Below are 18,803 nucleotides of genomic sequence, written 5' to 3'. Positions count from 1 at the left end.
CGACAGTTCAGACACTGATACGTGACTGTCAAGTTATCAGAGAGACTAAAGAAGACCAGATTGCAGAACTAAAAAAGATATGTGAACAAAGCACAGAATCTCTAAATAATGACTGGGAAAAAAAGGTAAGCTACATAAAATAGTAATGGAAAATATAAAAGTTTATGCTTCCAAGTAACATATTTAATTATAATAGATTTCACAGAATATACAGAAAAGTATAAAAAATAACTAAAATTCTAGGCTGTTTAGAAATAGCTACTGTTCATGTTTTGGTATATTTTCTTCTGGAAGTCTATGGTCTATAAAATAGTTTTTATTTAGAAAATATTCTTTTGACTAGCTCTTGAATTTAATTAATGTTCTAGATTTCTTATCATAGCCAACAGATTTTAAACAAAATTAGTTAAACAACACTAAAATAATTTTTGTTAATTAAGCCATTTTAATTTTGAATTTGGGCCATTGAAGCATTTCTTTCCTGAAATTTTGGATAATATAATATGGACTAGAATTTATTATATAAACTTACTTTATTTTTGATTGACATGTAGTGATTTTACATATTTTTAGGGTACAGTGTGATATTTCAATACATAGATACATTATATACTGATAAAACCAAAGTAATCAGCATTTCTCTCACCTCAAACATTTATCAGTTCTTTTTGGTAAGGATATTCAAATTCCTCTCTTCTAACTTTTTGAAATATGTAATACATTATTATAAACTATAAGCACTCTACTGTGCATTAGAAAACCGTAATTTATTTCTCCTATATTACTGTATTAGTCCATATTCATACAGTTATAAAGAACTGACTGAGACTGGGTAATTTACAAAGGAAAGAGCTTTAATTGACTCACGGTTCAGCATGGCTGGGGAGGCCTCAGGAAACTTACAGTCATGGCAGAAGGTGAAGGGGAAGCAAGCCATCTTCTTGACAAGGCGGCAAGGAGAATGAACACAGGAGGAACTGCCACACATGTTAAAACCATCAGATCTCATGAGAACTCACCCACTATCATGAGAGCAGCATGGGGGAACTGACCCCATGATTCAGTTCCTTCCACCTGGTCTCTCCTTTGACACATAGGGATTATGGGGACATCTGCAATTCAAGATGAGATTTTGGGTGGGGACACAGCCAAACCCTGTCAATAACTGTAACATCATACCTCCTCTTTAACTTCTCTCTATTGCCTTTCCTTCCTCTCCTCCCCTACTTCTTGTAATCGGTATCTGATCTCTACTCCTATGAGCTCAACTTTTAAAATTCCATCAGTGTGATTATGTATTTGCTTTTCTGTTCCCAGTTTATTCTACTAAACACAATGTCCTTCTAAGTTTGTCCATGTTGTTGCAAATGGCAGGATTTCTTTCTTTGTTGTAGCTGAATAGTATTCAAATGTGTGTGTGTATGTGTGTGCGTATCTATCACATTTTCTTTATCCATTCATCCTTTGATGAGCACTTACGTTGATTTCATATCTTGATTATTGTGAATAATACTGCAGTAAACATGGGAATGCAGATATCTCTGACATATTGATTTTATTTTCTTCAGATATATATCTAGTAGGGGGATTGTTGGATCATATGGTAGTTCTATTTTTAATTTTTTGAGGAACCACATTGTTTTCCCTAGTGGCTATACTAATTCATATTCCTTCTAGCAGTATATAAGGGTTCTCTTTTCTCTACATCCTCACCAACACTTGTTATCTTTTGACTTTTTAATAATAATCATTCTAACTACAGTTAGATGATATCTCATTGTAAGTTTGATTTGCCTTTCCCTAATGATTAGTGAGGTTAACATTTATCACGTACCTTTTGGCCATTTCTATGTCTTCTTTTGAGAAATGTCTGTTTAGGTCCTTGGCCTAAATAAGTCATTCGGTTATTTTTTAATCATCAGAATATTTGTTTTTTTGCTATTGAGTTGTTTGAGTGTCTTATATATTTTGGATATAAACCCCATGTCTGATGTATAGTTTGCAAATGTATTTTCCCATTCTGTAGTTTGCCTTTCACTCTGTTGATTTTTTTTTTCTGTGCAGAAACTTTTTAGTTTGATGTAATCCCATTTGTCTTTTTTTTTTTTTCTTGCTTTTGTTGACTGTGCTTTTGAGGTCCTGTACAGAAATTGTTGCCTAGATTTATGTCATGGAGTTTTTCCTCTATGTTTTCTTCTAGTAGTTCCATAGTTTTGGTTCTTCCGTTTAAGTCTTTAATTCATTATGAGTCGATTTTTGTGTGTGGTGAGAAATACAGGTCTAATTTCATTGTTCTGCATGTGGATATCCAGTTTCCCCAGCACCGTTTATTAAAGAGACTATACTTTCCCCATTGTATGTTCTTGGCGTTTTTGTCAAAAATCAGCTGGCTGTAAATGTGTGGATTTTTTTCTGGGTGCTTCATGCTGTTTTATTGGTCTGTGTGTCTGTTTTTATGCCGATGGCACACTTTTAGTTACTACAACTTCGAAGTATATTTTCATGTCAGTTACTGTGATGCCTCCACCTTTGTTCTTCATGCTTAAGATTGCTTTGGCTATTCAGAATCTTCTGTAGTTACATGCAAATTTTAGGATTGCTTTTTCTATTTCTGTGAAAATGTCATTGATATTTTGATAGGGATTACATTTGAGTCTGTATATTGCTTTGAGTATTATGGATACTTTATTTCATTTTAAAAAATAATTTCAGCTTTTATTTTAGATTCAGAGGGTACATGTGCAGGTGTGTTACATGGTTATATTGTGTGACACTGAGATTTGGGATATGAATGATCCCATCATCCAAGTAGTGAGCATAGTACCCAACAGTAGTTTTTCAGCCTTTGTCCCCCTCTTTCCTCTAGGAGTCTTCAGTGTCTATTGTTCCTATTTTTATGTCCATATATACCAATGTTTAGCTCCCACTTGTAAGTGACAACATGCTTGGTTTTCTGTTTCTGCATTAATTTGCTTAGTATTATGGCCACCAGCTGCATCCACATTACTGCAAAGGAATGATTTCATTTTTTATGGCCATCTAATATTCCATGGTGTATATATACCACATTTTCTTTATCTAATCCACCATCGATGGACATCTAGGTTGATTCCATGTCTTTGCTATTGTGGATAGCATGGCAATGAGCATACAAGTGCATGTGCCTTTTTTGTAGAATGACTTATTTTCCTTTGGGTATATACCCAGTAATGGGATTGTTGGGTCAAATGGTAGTTGTTCTAAGTTCCCTGAGAACTCTCCAAACTGCATTCCACAGTGGTTGAACTACTTTATGTTCCCACATTAACAGTATATAAGCATTCTCTTTTTTCTGCAACCTTGCCAGCATCTGTTGTCTTTAGTCTTTTAAATAACACCCATTTTTACTGGTGTGAGGTGGTATCTCATTGTGGTTTTGAATTGCATTTCTCTGATGACGTGTGATGTTGAACATTTTTTCATGTATTTATTGGCCACTTGTATTTCTTTTTTTGAGAATTGTTTGTTCATGTCCTTTGCCCACTTTTTAATGGGGTTGTTTTTTCTTGTTGAATTGTTGAGTTCTTTATAGATTCTGGATATTAGACCTTTGTCAGATACATAGTTTGCAAATATTTTCTCCCATTCTGTGAGGTATCTGTTTACTTGATAGTTTCTTTTGCTGTGCAAAAGTTCTTTATTTTAATTACGTCCCACTTGTCCATTTTTTACTTTTGTGGCAATTGCTTTCGGGGATTTAATCATAAATTCTTTACCAAGGTCGATGTCTAGAATGGTACTTCCTAGGTTTTCTTCTAGGATTTTTATAGTTTTAGGTCTTAAACCTTTAATCTATCCTGAATTAATTTTTGTATTTTGTGGGGTATCCAGTTTCATTCTTCTGCATATGACTAGCCAGTTATCTTAGCCCCATTTATTGGATAAGGAGTCCTTTCCCCATTTTTTTTTTTGGTCAACTTTGTCAAAGATCAGATGGCTGTAGGTGTGCATCATTATTTCTGGATTCTCTCTTCTGTTTCATTGGTCTATGTGTCTGTTTTTATACTAGTACTATGTGGTTTTGGTTATTGTAGCCTTATAACATAGTTTTAAGTTGGGTAATGTGATGCCCACTGGCCTTGTTCTTTTGTTGTATTTTGTTTTTGAGACAGGGTCTTGCTGTGCCACACAGTCTGGAGTGCAATGGCACCATAACAGCTCACCACAGCCTTGACCTCCTGGGCTCAAGTGATCCTCCTGCCTCAGTCTCCTGAGTAGCTGGGACTACAGGTGTGCATTACTACACTTGGCTAATTTAAAACTTTTTTTTTTGTAGAGATGGGATCTCACTGTGTTGCCCAGGCTTGTCTTGAACTCCTGACCTCAAGTGATCCTCCTGCCTCGGCCTTCCAGTAGTGCTGAGATTGCAGGCGTCAGGCACCATGCCTGGCTTGTTCTTCTTGCTTAGGATTGCTTTAGCTATTCAGACTCTTTTTTGGTTTCATATGAATCTTAGAATCATTTTTTCTAATTCTGTAAAAAATGACATTGGTAATTTGATAGGATAGTGTTGAATCTATAGATTGCTTTTTAGTTCTTTTCTAGTTTTTATTTTGTTATTTCTAGTCATGTGGTTTTTCTTTCTCACATTTTGGTTTTATCTTTTCTATAAATTTGGCATTTTTAAAAATTTGCTTCAAGGACATTGTGTACCTAGCAGGTCCCCTTTTTTCCTTTGTCTGAATTCCCTAATTTAATATATTCTAGTTTAAATTGTCAGGTATTTGAAGAGAAAAGGCTTCTACCACTTATAAGGGTACATCTTCTTCTTTCTGCTGGTTTAGTAAAGCTTTTTTCCTAGTTATACAATAAATAGTGGATGTGTAAATACGTAAATCTGGTTGAAGGTTTTTTTTTTTTTTTTTTGAGACAGAGTCTTGCTCTGTCGCCTAGGCTGGAGAGCAGTGGTGCAATCTCAGCTCCCTGCAACCTTATTCTCATGCCTCAGCCTCCCAAGTAGCTGGAATAACAGGTGTGGCCACCACTGTCTGGCTAAGTTTTGTAGTTTTTGTAGATATGGGGTTTTTCCCATGTTGGCCAGGCTGGTATCGAACTCCTGACCTCAAGTGATCCTTCCACCTTGGCCTCCCAAAGTGCTGGAATTACACGTGTGAGTCACTGCACCTGCCCCCTCATTGAAGGCTTTGTGTGTGTGTGTGTGTGAAGTGTAACTTCATGTAAATCTGGGCTGAGATGAAAACTGAGTGCAAGCAGGCCGGGCACCAACATTAATAAGCACATCATAGATTCACTTTGTTATTTATGTAGTCATTCATTCAACAATTATGTATTCTACATGGACAAAGTGATATGTGTGTGTGTGCGCGCGCGTGTGTGTATTCCCTAATAGAAATATGCATCCTATATCTCTCACCTTAAGTCCCAGTTATTCAACTACCTATTTAAAATCTCTCCTTGGTCTGAATTCCATCATTGTCCCTAAACTTCATCTTCTTCCTTTGTTGCTAAAATGGGCATTCCCTTTTCCCCTGTCCCATGGAGAATACCTATCCTATGGAGGGATATACCTACCCAGTAGAGTATTCTCCATGGGATAGGGATCAACTCAGCTACTTAAAGACTCTTCTTTTTGCTTCAGCTCACACATCTAATGCCTTGTCAAGTTCTGTTAATTATCCGTCTTTTGAATATATCTACCACGCTTCCTTCTTAGTTCAGGAGACCCCTGTCTCTTGCCTAGATCACCCGTAACTGGACCCTGCCTCCAGTCTGTCCCTCGTCATTCCATGTCCCACAATACAGCCAAATTGGTCTTTCACAGACACGAATCTGGTTGACCTCACAACCATGTTTAAATTACTCTAGTGGTTCCCATTGTCCTAGTGGTTCCCATTGTTTCCTTGATTCTTAGGACTTACAAGGCTTTTCATGATAAAGACTCTGGTGATCTTTCAAGCCTCATCTTTTCTCACAATCCTTCTTCCTGTCTTGACTTTTGCCCCAGCTGTCAATACGTTTTCCAGTTACCTGACTATACTATGCTGTTCTAATCTGTGGGCCTTTAAAAAATATTGAGTTATGATTTACATGCCATAAAATTCACCTTCTTAAAGTATACAATTCATTGTTTTTTTGATGTATTCACAAAGTTGTGCAACTTTCACCACAATATAATTTGCAGACCATTTCCATCGCCTGAGAAAGAAACCTTTACCCATCAGCAATCAGTTACCACTCCCCACACCCCAGGCTCTTCAACCACCAATCTACTTTTTGTCTTTATAGATTTGCCTATTGTAGACATCTCATATAAATGCAATAATACAATATGTGGCATTTTGTGACTGGCTTCTTTCACTTACCATAATATTTTAAAGTTTCACCCTTCCTGTAGCATGAATCAATAGTTCAATCAGTTTTATGGTCAAATAATATTGCGTTGTATGGATAGACCACATTTTGCCTATCCATTCATCAGTCGATAGACATTTGAGTCGACTCTACCTTTTGGATATCATGAATAATGTTGCTGTGAACATTGTGTGTGTTTTTACATTCTGTTAGGTGTAGTCCTAGGGGTAGGATTCCTGGGTTATGTGGTAACTCTGTTTATCTTTTTGATAAATTTTTTGAGGAACTGCCAAAGTGTTTTCCACAGTGGCTGCGCCATTGACCTGTGGGGTTTTATAATACTTTTCCCTTTTTTTGGGACAGATTCCTGTTGCCTCTGGGTCTCCTCTGGCATGAGCCAACTATATGGTTAAAGACGAATATGTAGGATGCTGGGAAGGGCATTTGTGTCTCCTGTGCCCATTATCAAACTCTGGGTAAAAATTCTTCTTGAGAATTCATATGGATCAACTCATTGTTATATCCTGTGGTTTCATCAACTCTAGCAGGATTTGTATCCTATAGCCTAATAATATTTTCTACTAAAATAGTTTATCCCTCAAAGGAATATTTGCTGTTTAAAACCTCCTAGACTGAGTGACCTGGACTCCAATTCATTGTTAGGTTTGGGAAAGTGCTCCCTGATGCATTATGCCTGGTACATAGCAGGTACTAATAAAATTTGTTGAATGAATACTTATTAATAATATAGTTAGACTATTAGACCAGATGCCTATCTAGTCCTCATACGCATCAGCCAAGTAATAGCATACTTGTTTTTGCCAGTGCCATTTTTACCCTTGTAGTCTCAACTGCAAATTCCTTGGATGAGTGTTGTAGACTGACTTACAGACACCCCTCCAACAGCGACAGTTCCTTTATAAAACAACTGTGGAATACACGTGAGAAACCACTAAGTGTTGATGGGCTATTAGATTTTTGACATTCGGCAGGCATATGTTCTAGGGACTTTGGGAGACCATAACATGAAGAAACCACTACATCGTATAATTGCTCCTGTAAGTACAACTGTAAAATTCTAAGTGACTCCTTTAGAGCCCATTATCTGAGTTACTGTCATGTCACTCAACAGCTGTGAAGGAGCACTGAGATTTGGGTGCAGTGTACCAGCTACGTGACTCACTTTTGAACAACAGACCTAACACTGCTTTACGATGTTTATTTCAGCAAAACTAAAAATTAGATACATCAGGGAATTTGAGGACCACTTGCAAATAACCAAAACTGTGTATGTTAAACTTGCAAAATCCCGGAGTCTTCTATATGGCTATTGCTGAGCATCCTCATTCTTCCTATTCAGCTAGAAACTAGAAGAAGAGTTCTTGAGACCTTTACCAGTACAAATATCATAATTATTGCCTGCATTCTGCCCTAGCTTCCATCTGTCACAGGTTTTCCCTGTCCTTCCAGTGTCTTCCTACTCAAGTAAGAGTCCGCACTGCCTGTATTGTGTCCTTTCTCTCTTCCCTATTTATAGGTAGTGAATCAAATATATCATTTGGGGCCAGGCACGGTGGCTCACACCTGTAATCCTAGCATTTTGGGAGGCTGAGGTGGGTGGATCACTTGAGGCTAGGAGTTCAAGACCAGGCTGACCAACCTGGTGAAACCCTGACTCTACTAAAAATATAAAAAAATTAGCCAGGTGTTGTGGTGGCTACCTTTGATCCCAGCTACTTGGGAGGCTGAGGCAGGAGAATCAAGTGAACCTGGAGGTGGAGATTGCACTGAGCCAAGTTTGCACCACTGCACTCTAGCCTGAGTGACAGAGTGAGACTCCATCTCAAAACAAAAACAAAAACAAAAAGCCAAATATATCATTTGGATTGTTTGGACTCCTGGTCTCTTCACCTGTTGGGTAGGTGTGGGGTTGATGCAGGGAATGGAAGTTAGAATTGTACCCCCATTAAGATAAGTGAGGAAAGGCCCGCAAGGCTGGGAGCACAGATTTTCAACCCCTTTTGGAAGTTGTCCATTGAAGCTTCTCTGGACCTCCTGTATTTGCCTTTATTTTCCTTACCTTAGTTTGTGTAAAAATTTTAAAGCCTCATCCATTTAAACAGTGTATACATAATGATTTTTTAAAATAAGTAAAGACCTGTGTACATATAGTATACAATTCTGCTTAGTCACCCTACCCATACTCTGTTTGGTTGATAACTGTGATCTTTTTATCTGTTTTTGTATAGATTAGGGAATGACTAGAAGTAATTTCTTGTTTGAGGTGTGGGTAGGAGAGAAAGCAGTTTTTAACATTACTGTTGTACAAAATTCCATGCAAATAGGATGAATAATGGGGTCAGTGAGATAATATTCCTAATAAGTAACAATATTATAATGTTTCTATTTTCTCATTTCAGACTAATACTAGTGTTGTTTACTTGTGTTATCTGCCTGGTTTATTTACCATTTCTACCTGAGGCAGATAATTCCTTTTAATATTGGTTAATCCATTAAAATTTTCAATTCAGGAAAGTAAAGGAAAAATTAAGTATTTCTTATCCTGCTTTTTATATGATATCTTTACCTTGAATGTTTATTGGTGGTTTTTAATATCTTTTGGTGTTCAGGTCATCATATATATAAATAGAGGAATATAGGAAACCATTTTTCCCCTGAATTACAAAATAGTCAATTCCATAGTAGTAAAAGAGTTAACTCTTGATTTCCTGATGTAGCTTCACAATGCTGTAGCAGAAATGGAACAGGAAAAGTTTGATCTTCAAAAGCGACACACTGAAAACATTCAAGAATTGCTTGAGGATACAAATGTGCGTCTGAATAAAATGGAGAGTGAATATATGGCGCAAACACAGTCCACAGTGAGTCTTTAAACCTGTTCTTGACATTTTAGAACCTGTCTTCTCAATTTCCGTGTCCTCATGCTTCCCGGATGTGCACGGTGTAGAAAGGTGTTACGGAATCAAAAGAAAAACTTTACCTTCCTACTCCATACAGATTTATGTGTGTCCATGGACAGACCCTTGAAGTCTGTGAGGGATTTGACTCTAGAGTGTTTGATGCTGCTTTTTATGTGTTATTATTATTTTTTATTTTTTTATTTTTGTTTTTTGAGATGGAGTCTCGCCCTGTCACCCAGGCTGGAGTGCAACGGTGTGACCTCAGCTCACTGCAACCTCCGCCTCCTGGGTTCGAATGATCCTCCTGCCTCAGCCTCCTGAGTAGCTGGGATTACAAGTGCCTGCCACCATGCCCAGCTAGTTTTTATATTTTTAGTAGACACGGGGTTTCACCATGTTGGCCAGCCTGGTCTCGAACTCTTGACCTTGTGATCCACCCTCCTTGGCCTCCGGAAGTGCTGGGATTACAGGCGTGAGCCCCTGCACCTAGCCTTATTTATTATTTTTTTAACCCTCAGAAGCCTTTATAAATCTTTCCTCTTCTTCTTCTTTTTTTTTCCGTTGACTTTCAGTTCAGAGATAATCTCTTTTCTTTTTTTTTTCCTTTGAGACAGGGTCTTGCTCTGTTGCCCAGGCTAGAGTACAGTGGCTTAGTCTTGGCTCACTGCAACCCTGCCTCCCAGGCTCAAGTGATTCTTGTGCCTAAGCCTCCCAAGTAGCTGGTACTACAGGTGCATGCCACAGCATCCAATTAATTTTTATACTCTTAGTAGAGACAGGGTTTTGCCATGTTGACCAGGCTGGTCTTGAACTCCTGGGCTCAAGCAATCTGCCCCCATTGGCCTCCCAAAGTGCTGGGATTACAGTCGTGAGCAACCACGCCTGGCCATTTCTTTTCTGTCTTTTTTTGTTTGTTTGTTTCATTTTTTTAAATAAAGACTTGATTGTTTTTCTGAAAATAATGCTCATGTGAAGGAAATCAAAGAGGGAGATTGGAGTAGTGTGACCACTCTGACCAGTGTTCTTACTAGATCATATTGACTCAGGAACCAGACATAGACGTCACATGGGTAAGCCCAAAATGTTCCTTACTGAAATAATTCAGAAGGAGGTCACCACAGTCAGGCTACACAGCAGAGAGACCCATGACACTGGTCAGGGTGAGATAGAGGATCCCCCAAAGAGACTGTTCATTGATTATATATGGCCGTGGAGTCTAGGTCTGAGGAAGTGACTGTCTTCAGCTCTTTAGGAACCTGCCTTACATCCTAAGATCCATAAGCCTGGAACAGTTCTGCTGGAAGGTTACTCTGCACGTGGATCAGAGCTCCTCATGTCCGCGGCCAGTGCATTGCATCGGTCTTGTTACTGATACAAATCGTCCCCTACTTAACGATGGTTTGACTTACAATTTTTTGACTTTATGTTGGTGGAAAGGTAAGATGCATTTAGTAGAATACCAGATGCTCCTCAATTTACTATGGGCTTATGTCCCCAAATGGTTGCATGGGTACTTAAAGTGATACATATTGCTTTCGCACTGTCATGAAGTCAAAGTCGTGTCAGTCATGCCATCGTAAGTTGGGGACCATCTATCGGTACATTCATTCTGTTCTTCACTTTCAATACAGTGTTCAGTAAATTACATGAAATACCCTATGCTTCATTGTAAAATAGGCTTTGTGTTAGGTGATTCTGCCCATCTGTACGCTAATGTAAATGTTCTGTGCATATTTAAGATAGGCCAGGCTAAGCTATGATGTTTGGTAGTTTAGGTGTATTAAATGCATTTTAAAATTAGTGATATTTGGAACTTAATGATGGGTTTATTGGGACATAATCTCATTTTAAGTCAAGGAGCATCTGTATGTAATATGACCTCATAGAATGGTCCAGTGTTATATATCCCAGGTATGAGCTCTGTCTCATTTACCATTTACAACCTCCCCAGGCCAGCCTGGCTTGGTCCAAGTACTTTCTTGAATTTAAAGCTGTGGAATTTGAACAAGAGTCATTACCCAGGCATATCACACATACATCTTAGAGTGTGTTACCTTGCACCCTTACACAGGCACTAAGGCCTACCTCACATTGGAAAAGAAATGAGAAGTGGTATGCACGGTTGTGTGGAACCTGGACTTCAGGGTCAGACAGTTGTGGGTTCAAATCCCAAGTCCTTAATAGCTTGGGTGTCGTGTAAGCTCTTCAGATGTTAATTGTTCTTATTTGTGGAACAGAATAACAGTAGTACAATATAATGTAAGTTGTTGGAAATATTATATTAATATACATAAATTAAGTTACACAATAATAAGCCCACAGATCATTGTTAATATTATGTTCAAAAATGAAACATACAAGAATGACAATCAAGAGAGACATACAAATGAAAAAAGAAGGACTTAGTTTAAGAAGGTCCAAGCACTTTGGGAGGCTGAGGTGTTCAGATCGATTGAGCCCAGGAATTCAAGACCATCCAGAGTAACATGGCGAGACCATGTCTCTGGAAAAAAAAAAAATTAGCTAGGCCCGGTGGGGTGTGCTTGTAGTCCCAGTTACTTGGGAGACTGAGGCAGGAGGATTACTTGAGCCCATTAGGTCAAGGTTGCAGTGAGGTGTGATTGTGCTATTGGATGCCAGCTTGGGCAGTGGATCCAAAAAAAGAAAAAATTAACACATTTGTTTGATGAAGAGGTGAAAATTTTTTGGTTCTCCATTCCCTTCCATGGAAATGATAGGAATAGGGTAAAGAAAAAGGCATAAGCCCTGATGGACAAAGACAATGAGAGAGCAATGCAGTTTTTGGAGTTGGAAAGGCAATGGATTTGTTGAAATTCATCTAGCAGGCTCAAGAAAGCATAACCCTAAATCAGCAGTGAAGAAATCTGAGAAGCAAGACTAATTACATCATGGGACCTCCAGGGGCTCCAGGCATCTCTGGAAGAGGAGTGATAAGTGGCCCTTCAACACATAAATTGTTAGAAGTCTTATTTAAGAAGCAGGTAGATGTTTAATTGGAGTGCTGGGTACAAGGATATTTATTATACTCTTCCTTGTAATTTGTAGATATTTGAAATATCCCATAATACAACTTTTTAAAAATAATAAAATAACAAAAATATGACAAAATCTTTATATCTTCTCCCCCATTTTGTGAAGCATGAGATTGTCTCTTCTACAACTCAGCAGAAGACATTGGGTTATTTTCTGGAGAGAATACAACACTGTCTGGACTGGGAGACTTCAGGCACAATTGAGGTTTTTACAACGGCAACTGGCCAAGTGTGGTGGACAGATCCCTGGGAGTCCTTGAGGCTCTAGAATCCCTTGAGTGTCCATATTGTAAAGCACCACCATCCTCTCCTCATTCCCCTACCCTAAAGAAAAAACAATAGAAAATTAAGTCACTAATGTGAGAAAAAATACTAAATACCTTTAGATTTCTTTACCTTAATATCCATTGCCAGAAGAAATTGGCGCCACATCTATTAATAAAAAATAAACATTAGAAAAAAATGTGACCCCACTTGATTTTCAAGTATGAAGGAGATGAGCAGTTTTGAACATCATCTCTTTGATTTTTATATATGTAAATATCACTATAATGTCTCTAGTTAATGGACGTTTTGGCATTATTTTGAGCCCTTTAAATTTGAGTTTTTTAATTTAGTTCTGAGCGGTGTATTTACAATCATTATTTCTTTGAAAAGATCTCTCCCTTCTACCTCTTAGGTCTTATGCTATGTCTTCTATCTCTTTGTGTTTTCTTCCTATTCTTTATTTCTATGATAGTTTCTCATTCTGATCTTACTCTCATCAGTTAATTCTTTGGTAGAGTTACTCCTGCTTAAGGATCTATTGCTTTTTATTTCAGCGATTATTTTTTATACCTAGTATTTTCATTTCACTCTTTATTTATTTATTTATTGAGATGGAGTTTCACTCTGTCGCCCAGCTGTAGTGCAGTGGCACGATCTCGGCTCACTGCAACCGCCACCTCCCAGGTTCAAGCAGTTCTCCTGCCTCAGCCTCCAGAGTAGTTGGGATTACAGCTGCACGCCACCACACGTGGCTGATTTTTGTTTTTTTTTAAGTAGAGATGGAGTTTTGCCATATTGGCCAGGCTGGTCTCAAACTCCTGACCTCAGGTAATCTGCCCACCTTGGCCTCCCAAAGTGTTGGGATTACAGATGTGATCCACTGCACCTGGCCTCATTTGACTCTTTATTGATTAAGCTTATTTAAAATTATTAGTTCATCTCTTCTCATAATTTATCTTTAGAATCATGGTGTGCTGTGTATTACGAATGGTAATGTAGATGATAATGTTATTATATATGTGCAAGTACTGCTGACATTCTTTCATAGTGTTTTTTTGCCGATATCTAGGTATTTTGGACTGTGAGCCCATGTCCCTTGGGTTTGTAAGTTATTCTTATGCATATTGGGGAAAACTTGGAAGACCAGGTCCTTGTGTTGGTCAATTAGAGTCTGTTCAAGTAGCAAGAATGGGGTGAACCTCAGGGAGAGATCTCCACAATAGCACATGACCACTGTTGAACTCTCCTTTGCAAATTCCCGTGTGCAATCAGCAAGCCTTGTAATCATAAGGGAGAGAAATACAGCTTTGGAGAGAGACAGTCTCCTAGATTGTAATACATCAGCTGATAGAATTTGGAGGGAGAGATGGTCTTTTGATGAAAGAAGTTCTTATTTTAACTTGTCAAATTTATAAGTCTTTAATAATTAGTGCTTTTTTGGCTGGGCGCGGTGGCTCACACCGGTAATCCCAATATTTTGGGAGGCCTAGGTCAGGAGTTCGAGATCAGCCTGGCCAACATGGAGAAACCCCATCTCTACTAGAAATACAGAATTAGCCGGGCATGGTGATGCATGCCTGTAATCCCAGCTACTCGGGAGGCTGAGGCAGGAGAATCACCTGCACCCAGGAGACAGGGGTTACAGTGAGCCGAGATCGTGCCACTGCACTCCAGCCTGGGTAACAGAGTGAGACTCTGTCTCAAAAAAAAAAAAAATATAGTGGTTTTTATGTCTTGTTAAACAATTCTGTCTCTATTGCAAGTGCAAGGTTACCTGTATATTCTATGAAAAACTTTAAAATTTTGCCTTTGGCCGGGCGCGGTGGCTCACGCCTGTAATCCCAGCACTTTGGGAGGCCGAGGTGGGCGGATCACAAGGTCAGGAGATCGAGACCACAGTGAAACCCCGTCTCTACTAAAAAAAAATACAAAAAATTAGCCGGGCGCGGTGGCGGGCGCCTGTAGTCCCAGCTACTCGGAGGCTGAGGCAGGAGAATGGCGTGAACCCGGGGGACGGAGCTTGCAGTGAGCCGAGATCGCGCCACTGCACTCCAGCCTGGGCGACAGCGCGAGACTCCGTCTCAAAAAAAAAAAAAAAAAAAAAAAAAAAAATTTTGCCTTTAACATTGAGGCCTTAATCCTTCTGGAGTTAGTTTTTGTGACTAACACAAGATGGAGATTTAATTTTGTTTTTTTCTATGTGGATAACTTTATTTTTTCAGCTTTACTTTAGAGTAATTCCTCCTTCCTTCATTGATCTGTCATACCTCCTCTTATATATTGAACTTCCATGTATGTGAACATTGGATAATTTCTCTGGCTCTGCAATGATTGTACTGTTATCACTATTATAGCTTCATAATTACTCTTGATGCCTGATAAGGAAGTCTTCCTTCTTTGTTCATCAGAAGGGTCTTGGCCACTCTGGGCCCTTTCCTTTTACAAATACAGTCAGCTGTTTGGCTCTGTGGGTTCCTCATTTGTGATTCAACCAACCACACATAAAAATATTCAAAAAATTAAAAAAAATAAAAATGATACAATAGAAATAATACAAATAAAAATACTGCATAACAGCTATTTATATAGCATTTACATTGTATTAGACATATTGTAGGTAATCTGCATATGATTTAAAATATACAACAGGAGGTGTGTAGGGTATATGCAAGTACTATGTCATTTGACATAAGGGACTTGAGCATCTCTGGATTTTGGTATTGTGGTTCTGCAATTAGTTTCCCACAGATAGCAAGGGATGATTGTACGTTTAGAATCAATTTACCAAGTTAATAAAGAAAACAGAACTCTGGGGTCTTTAGGACATCTTTTGTAATATTTATTCCTGAGTCTCAAACTTTTGTTTTAGAAAGTTTTATATTTCTGCTGTATAAAAGACTCAAGAATAAATGTATGTTAGAAATTTCAACCCTTTACATGTATGTAGCAAATATTTTATAATTTATCATACACTGACTAGAACTTACAGAAAAATGTTAAATAATGGTGACAATAGTGGTTTTAAAATGAAAGTTTTTGTTATTGCAAAAGATGTACAAGCTCATTATTGAAACTTTAGAAAAGATGATGAAAAAGAAAAAGATTAATATCTACATAATAAAATTACTCTCTCATTGAAAATATATGTGAGTATGCATTCTTCTACATTTTCAAACCAAGGGTGGGTCTTTTAATTAAAAACAGGCTGGGTGCAGTGGCTGACGCCTGTAATCCCAGCACTTTGGGAAGCCGAGGTGGGCGGATTACTTGAGGTCAGGAGTTCCAGAGCGGCCTGGCCAACACGGTGAAACCCTGTCTCTACTCAAAATACAAAAATTAGCCAGGCATGGTGGCGTGTGCCTGTAATCCCAGCTACTCAGGAGGCTGAGGCAGAAGAATCATTTGAACCCGAGAGGCAGAGGTTGCAGTGAGCTGAGATCATGCCACTGCACTCCAGCCTGGGCAACAGAGTGAGACTCCATCTCAAAAAAAAAACAAAAAACAAAAAACAAAAACCCCCAAAAAATGAAAGTTGGCCAATTTGATAGATATGTTGATTTCCTAGGGCTGCTGTGGCAAATGACCACAAACCGAGTGGCTTAGAGCAACAGAAATTTATTGCCTCACAGTTTTGAAGGCCTGAAGTATGAAAGTAAGGCGCCAACAGGAACCTGCTTTTTTTGAAGGTTCTGGGAGAAGAAAATTCTTCTTGTCTCTTTGGAGCTTCTGGTGGCTGCGGGTGGTCCTCGGCATTTTCTGGCTTACAACTGCAGCATGGCAGTCCTCCTCTGTCAACGTTTGCATTTTCGTTGTGTATTTCTGTGTCTCGGTGTCTTCGCATGGCCTTCTCATAATGACAGAAGTTGTTGGATTTAGGGCCCACCCTAATCCAGTATGATCTAATTTTAACTTGTTTACATTTGCAAAGCCCCTATTTCCAACCAAATAAGGCCACACTCATAGGTACGGGGGATTGTCCTTCAACCTATCTTTTTGGAGGACACAATTCAGCTCACAACAATAGGTAAAAAATGTGATATAATTTTTGTTTTAATTATGTTATCACTTATAAATGAAAATATTGAAAATTAAATCATTGGATTTAAAAAGAAGAGCTTAATACGTGCATGCAAGATCCTTGTGAATGGTCATGTTTTCTATTTTGTTTAGGTTGCTCAGAGTCAAATTTGGGACCCATTTTTAGTAGCTAAACACACTAGTGTGGTGTATGCTTTCTTTGGGGACTATATTTTGAAAAACTTTTTGGCCAGGTGAGATGGCTCACACCTATAATCCCAGCACTTTGGGAGGCCGAGGTGGGCGGATCACAAGGTCAGGAGATCGAGACCATCCTGGCTAACATGGTGAAAACCCGTCTCTACTAAAAATACAAAAAGTTAGCTGGGTGTGGTGGCGGGCGCCTGTAGTCCCAGCTACTCGGGAGGCTGAGGCAGGAGGATGACGTGAACCTGGGAGGCGGAGCTTGCAGTGAGCTGAGATCACACCACTGCACTCCAGCCTGGGTGACAGAGCGAGACTCTGTCTAAAAAAAAAAACCAAAAAAAACCAAAAACAACTTTTTAACCTCTGGCTTAGAAGGCAGCTGGCTTCTCATATCTGTCTTTGCATTTATTCTGTTGTGATATCATGTGTCATGTAGCCTCTGGAAAACTCCATTGTACACTTGTGAGGAAATGATAGTGAAATAGGCAAGTTATGTCTTCATCTAATTATAGAAATAGTTGGGAAGCTCAGGAGCTTGTTGACTGTACTTTGAGAACTGCTGCTCTAAGCCATTGGCTTTCATTTCATTTTTGACCATGACTCCCAGTAAGGAATACATTTTATAAATTATGCCCAGGACATACACAAGTACACATATGAGCACACATCTGTCCGCATATCTATAACTCAAACAAAACTTTCATTTTTACTATTGGCCATTTACTCTAACATATTCTGTTCTTTTCATTTTGTTTAATTTCATTTAAAAATTGCTGGGTTGTGATTTACAACTTGATTTCATATGGGTTGAGACCTACGATTTGAAAATCACTGCTTTAGGTATTATGTATTTAAGAGTTTAATTTCTGGATCCATAGTAAGCTTTTCAAAGTGGTTATACTAGTTTATGACACTGCTCAACAAGAGTAGGAATTGTCTTCACATCCTTGCCAACACTTGGACTTACCAAATTTTAAAATATTTTGGTCAGGCATGGTGGCTCACTCCTATAACCCCAATACTTTGGGAGGCTGAGGCAGGTGGATCACTTGAGCCCAGGAGTTTGAGACCAGCCTGGGCATCACAGCAAGACCCCATCTCTACAAAAAATACAAAAATTAGCTGGGCATGGTAGTGCACACTTGCAGTCCCAGCTACTTGTGGGGCCGAGATGGGAGGATTGCTTGAGTCCAGGAAACCAAGACTGCAGTGAGCCATGATCACGTCACTGCACTCCAGCCTGGGTGACAGAGTGTAACCTTGTTTCGAAAAAAATTGTTTTTTGTTTCTAACTTGAAAAATGTATTATTTTAATTTCCATTTCCCTTTTTGCTCTTACGTTTCTTGACCTTTTAAAATTGCCAATTCATCCCCTTTGTCTGATTTTAAATTCAGTTATTCTTTTCCTTGATTTATAGGAACATTTTATATATTTAGGATACAAATAAATCGATTGTCAGATTCTTTTTCCTCATTCTTTTTTTATTGAATAGACATAACATGAAATTTACCAATTTAATAATTGTAAGTATATAGTTCGTTGGCATTAAGTATGTTTACATTGTGGTGCAACTGTCACTACCATCCAGCTCCAAATTTTGTCTTCTTTCCTGTCTAATACTTTGTACCCAGTAAACAATAAACTCTCCATTTGCCCTCTTCATTCAGTTCCTCGCAACCACCTTTTTATTTTCAGTCTCTTACGAATTTGACCATTCTAGGAAACTCATATAAGTGGAATTATGCAGTATTTGTCCTTCAGTGACTGGCGTATTTCACTTCGCATAACGTCATTATGGTCCATTCATGTTGTGGCTTGTGTCAAAATTTCTTTTTAAAAGCTAAATAATATTCTGCTCTGTGCATGTACCACATGTGTGTCCATTCATTGGCAGATGGACACTTGAGTTGCTTCTACCTTTTGGCTGTTGTGAATAATGCTGCCGTGTACGTGGGTATAAGATAGCTCTTTGATATTTAAAGCCAT

The 18,803-nt window shown here is 38.5% G+C and overlaps 1 protein-coding gene across 16 annotated transcripts in view; it reads left to right on the top strand.

The window, feature by feature from the left end:
* The window catches only part of CEP112 (centrosomal protein 112), a 551,317-nt gene that overhangs the window by 120,150 nt on the left and 412,364 nt on the right, over window positions 1-18,803 (top strand). For 15 of the 16 annotated variants that reach the window (XM_031657708.1, XM_031657706.1, XM_031657712.1 and 12 more), the window contains 2 exons: window positions 7-125; window positions 9,090-9,233. In XM_031657708.1, the coding sequence (XP_031513568.1) occupies window positions 7-125; window positions 9,090-9,233 (263 nt within the window). The remainder of the gene's footprint in view (window positions 1-6; window positions 126-9,089; window positions 9,234-18,803) is intronic. The other variant, XM_031657714.1, reaches the window with a different exon arrangement.

Source organism: Papio anubis, chromosome 17 (genome assembly GCF_008728515.1).
Source record: "Papio anubis isolate 15944 chromosome 17, Panubis1.0, whole genome shotgun sequence".
NCBI lineage: Eukaryota > Metazoa > Chordata > Mammalia > Primates > Cercopithecidae > Papio > Papio anubis.
Note: the sequence above shows the minus strand (reverse complement) of the source record. Positions and strands in the feature narration are given on the sequence as shown.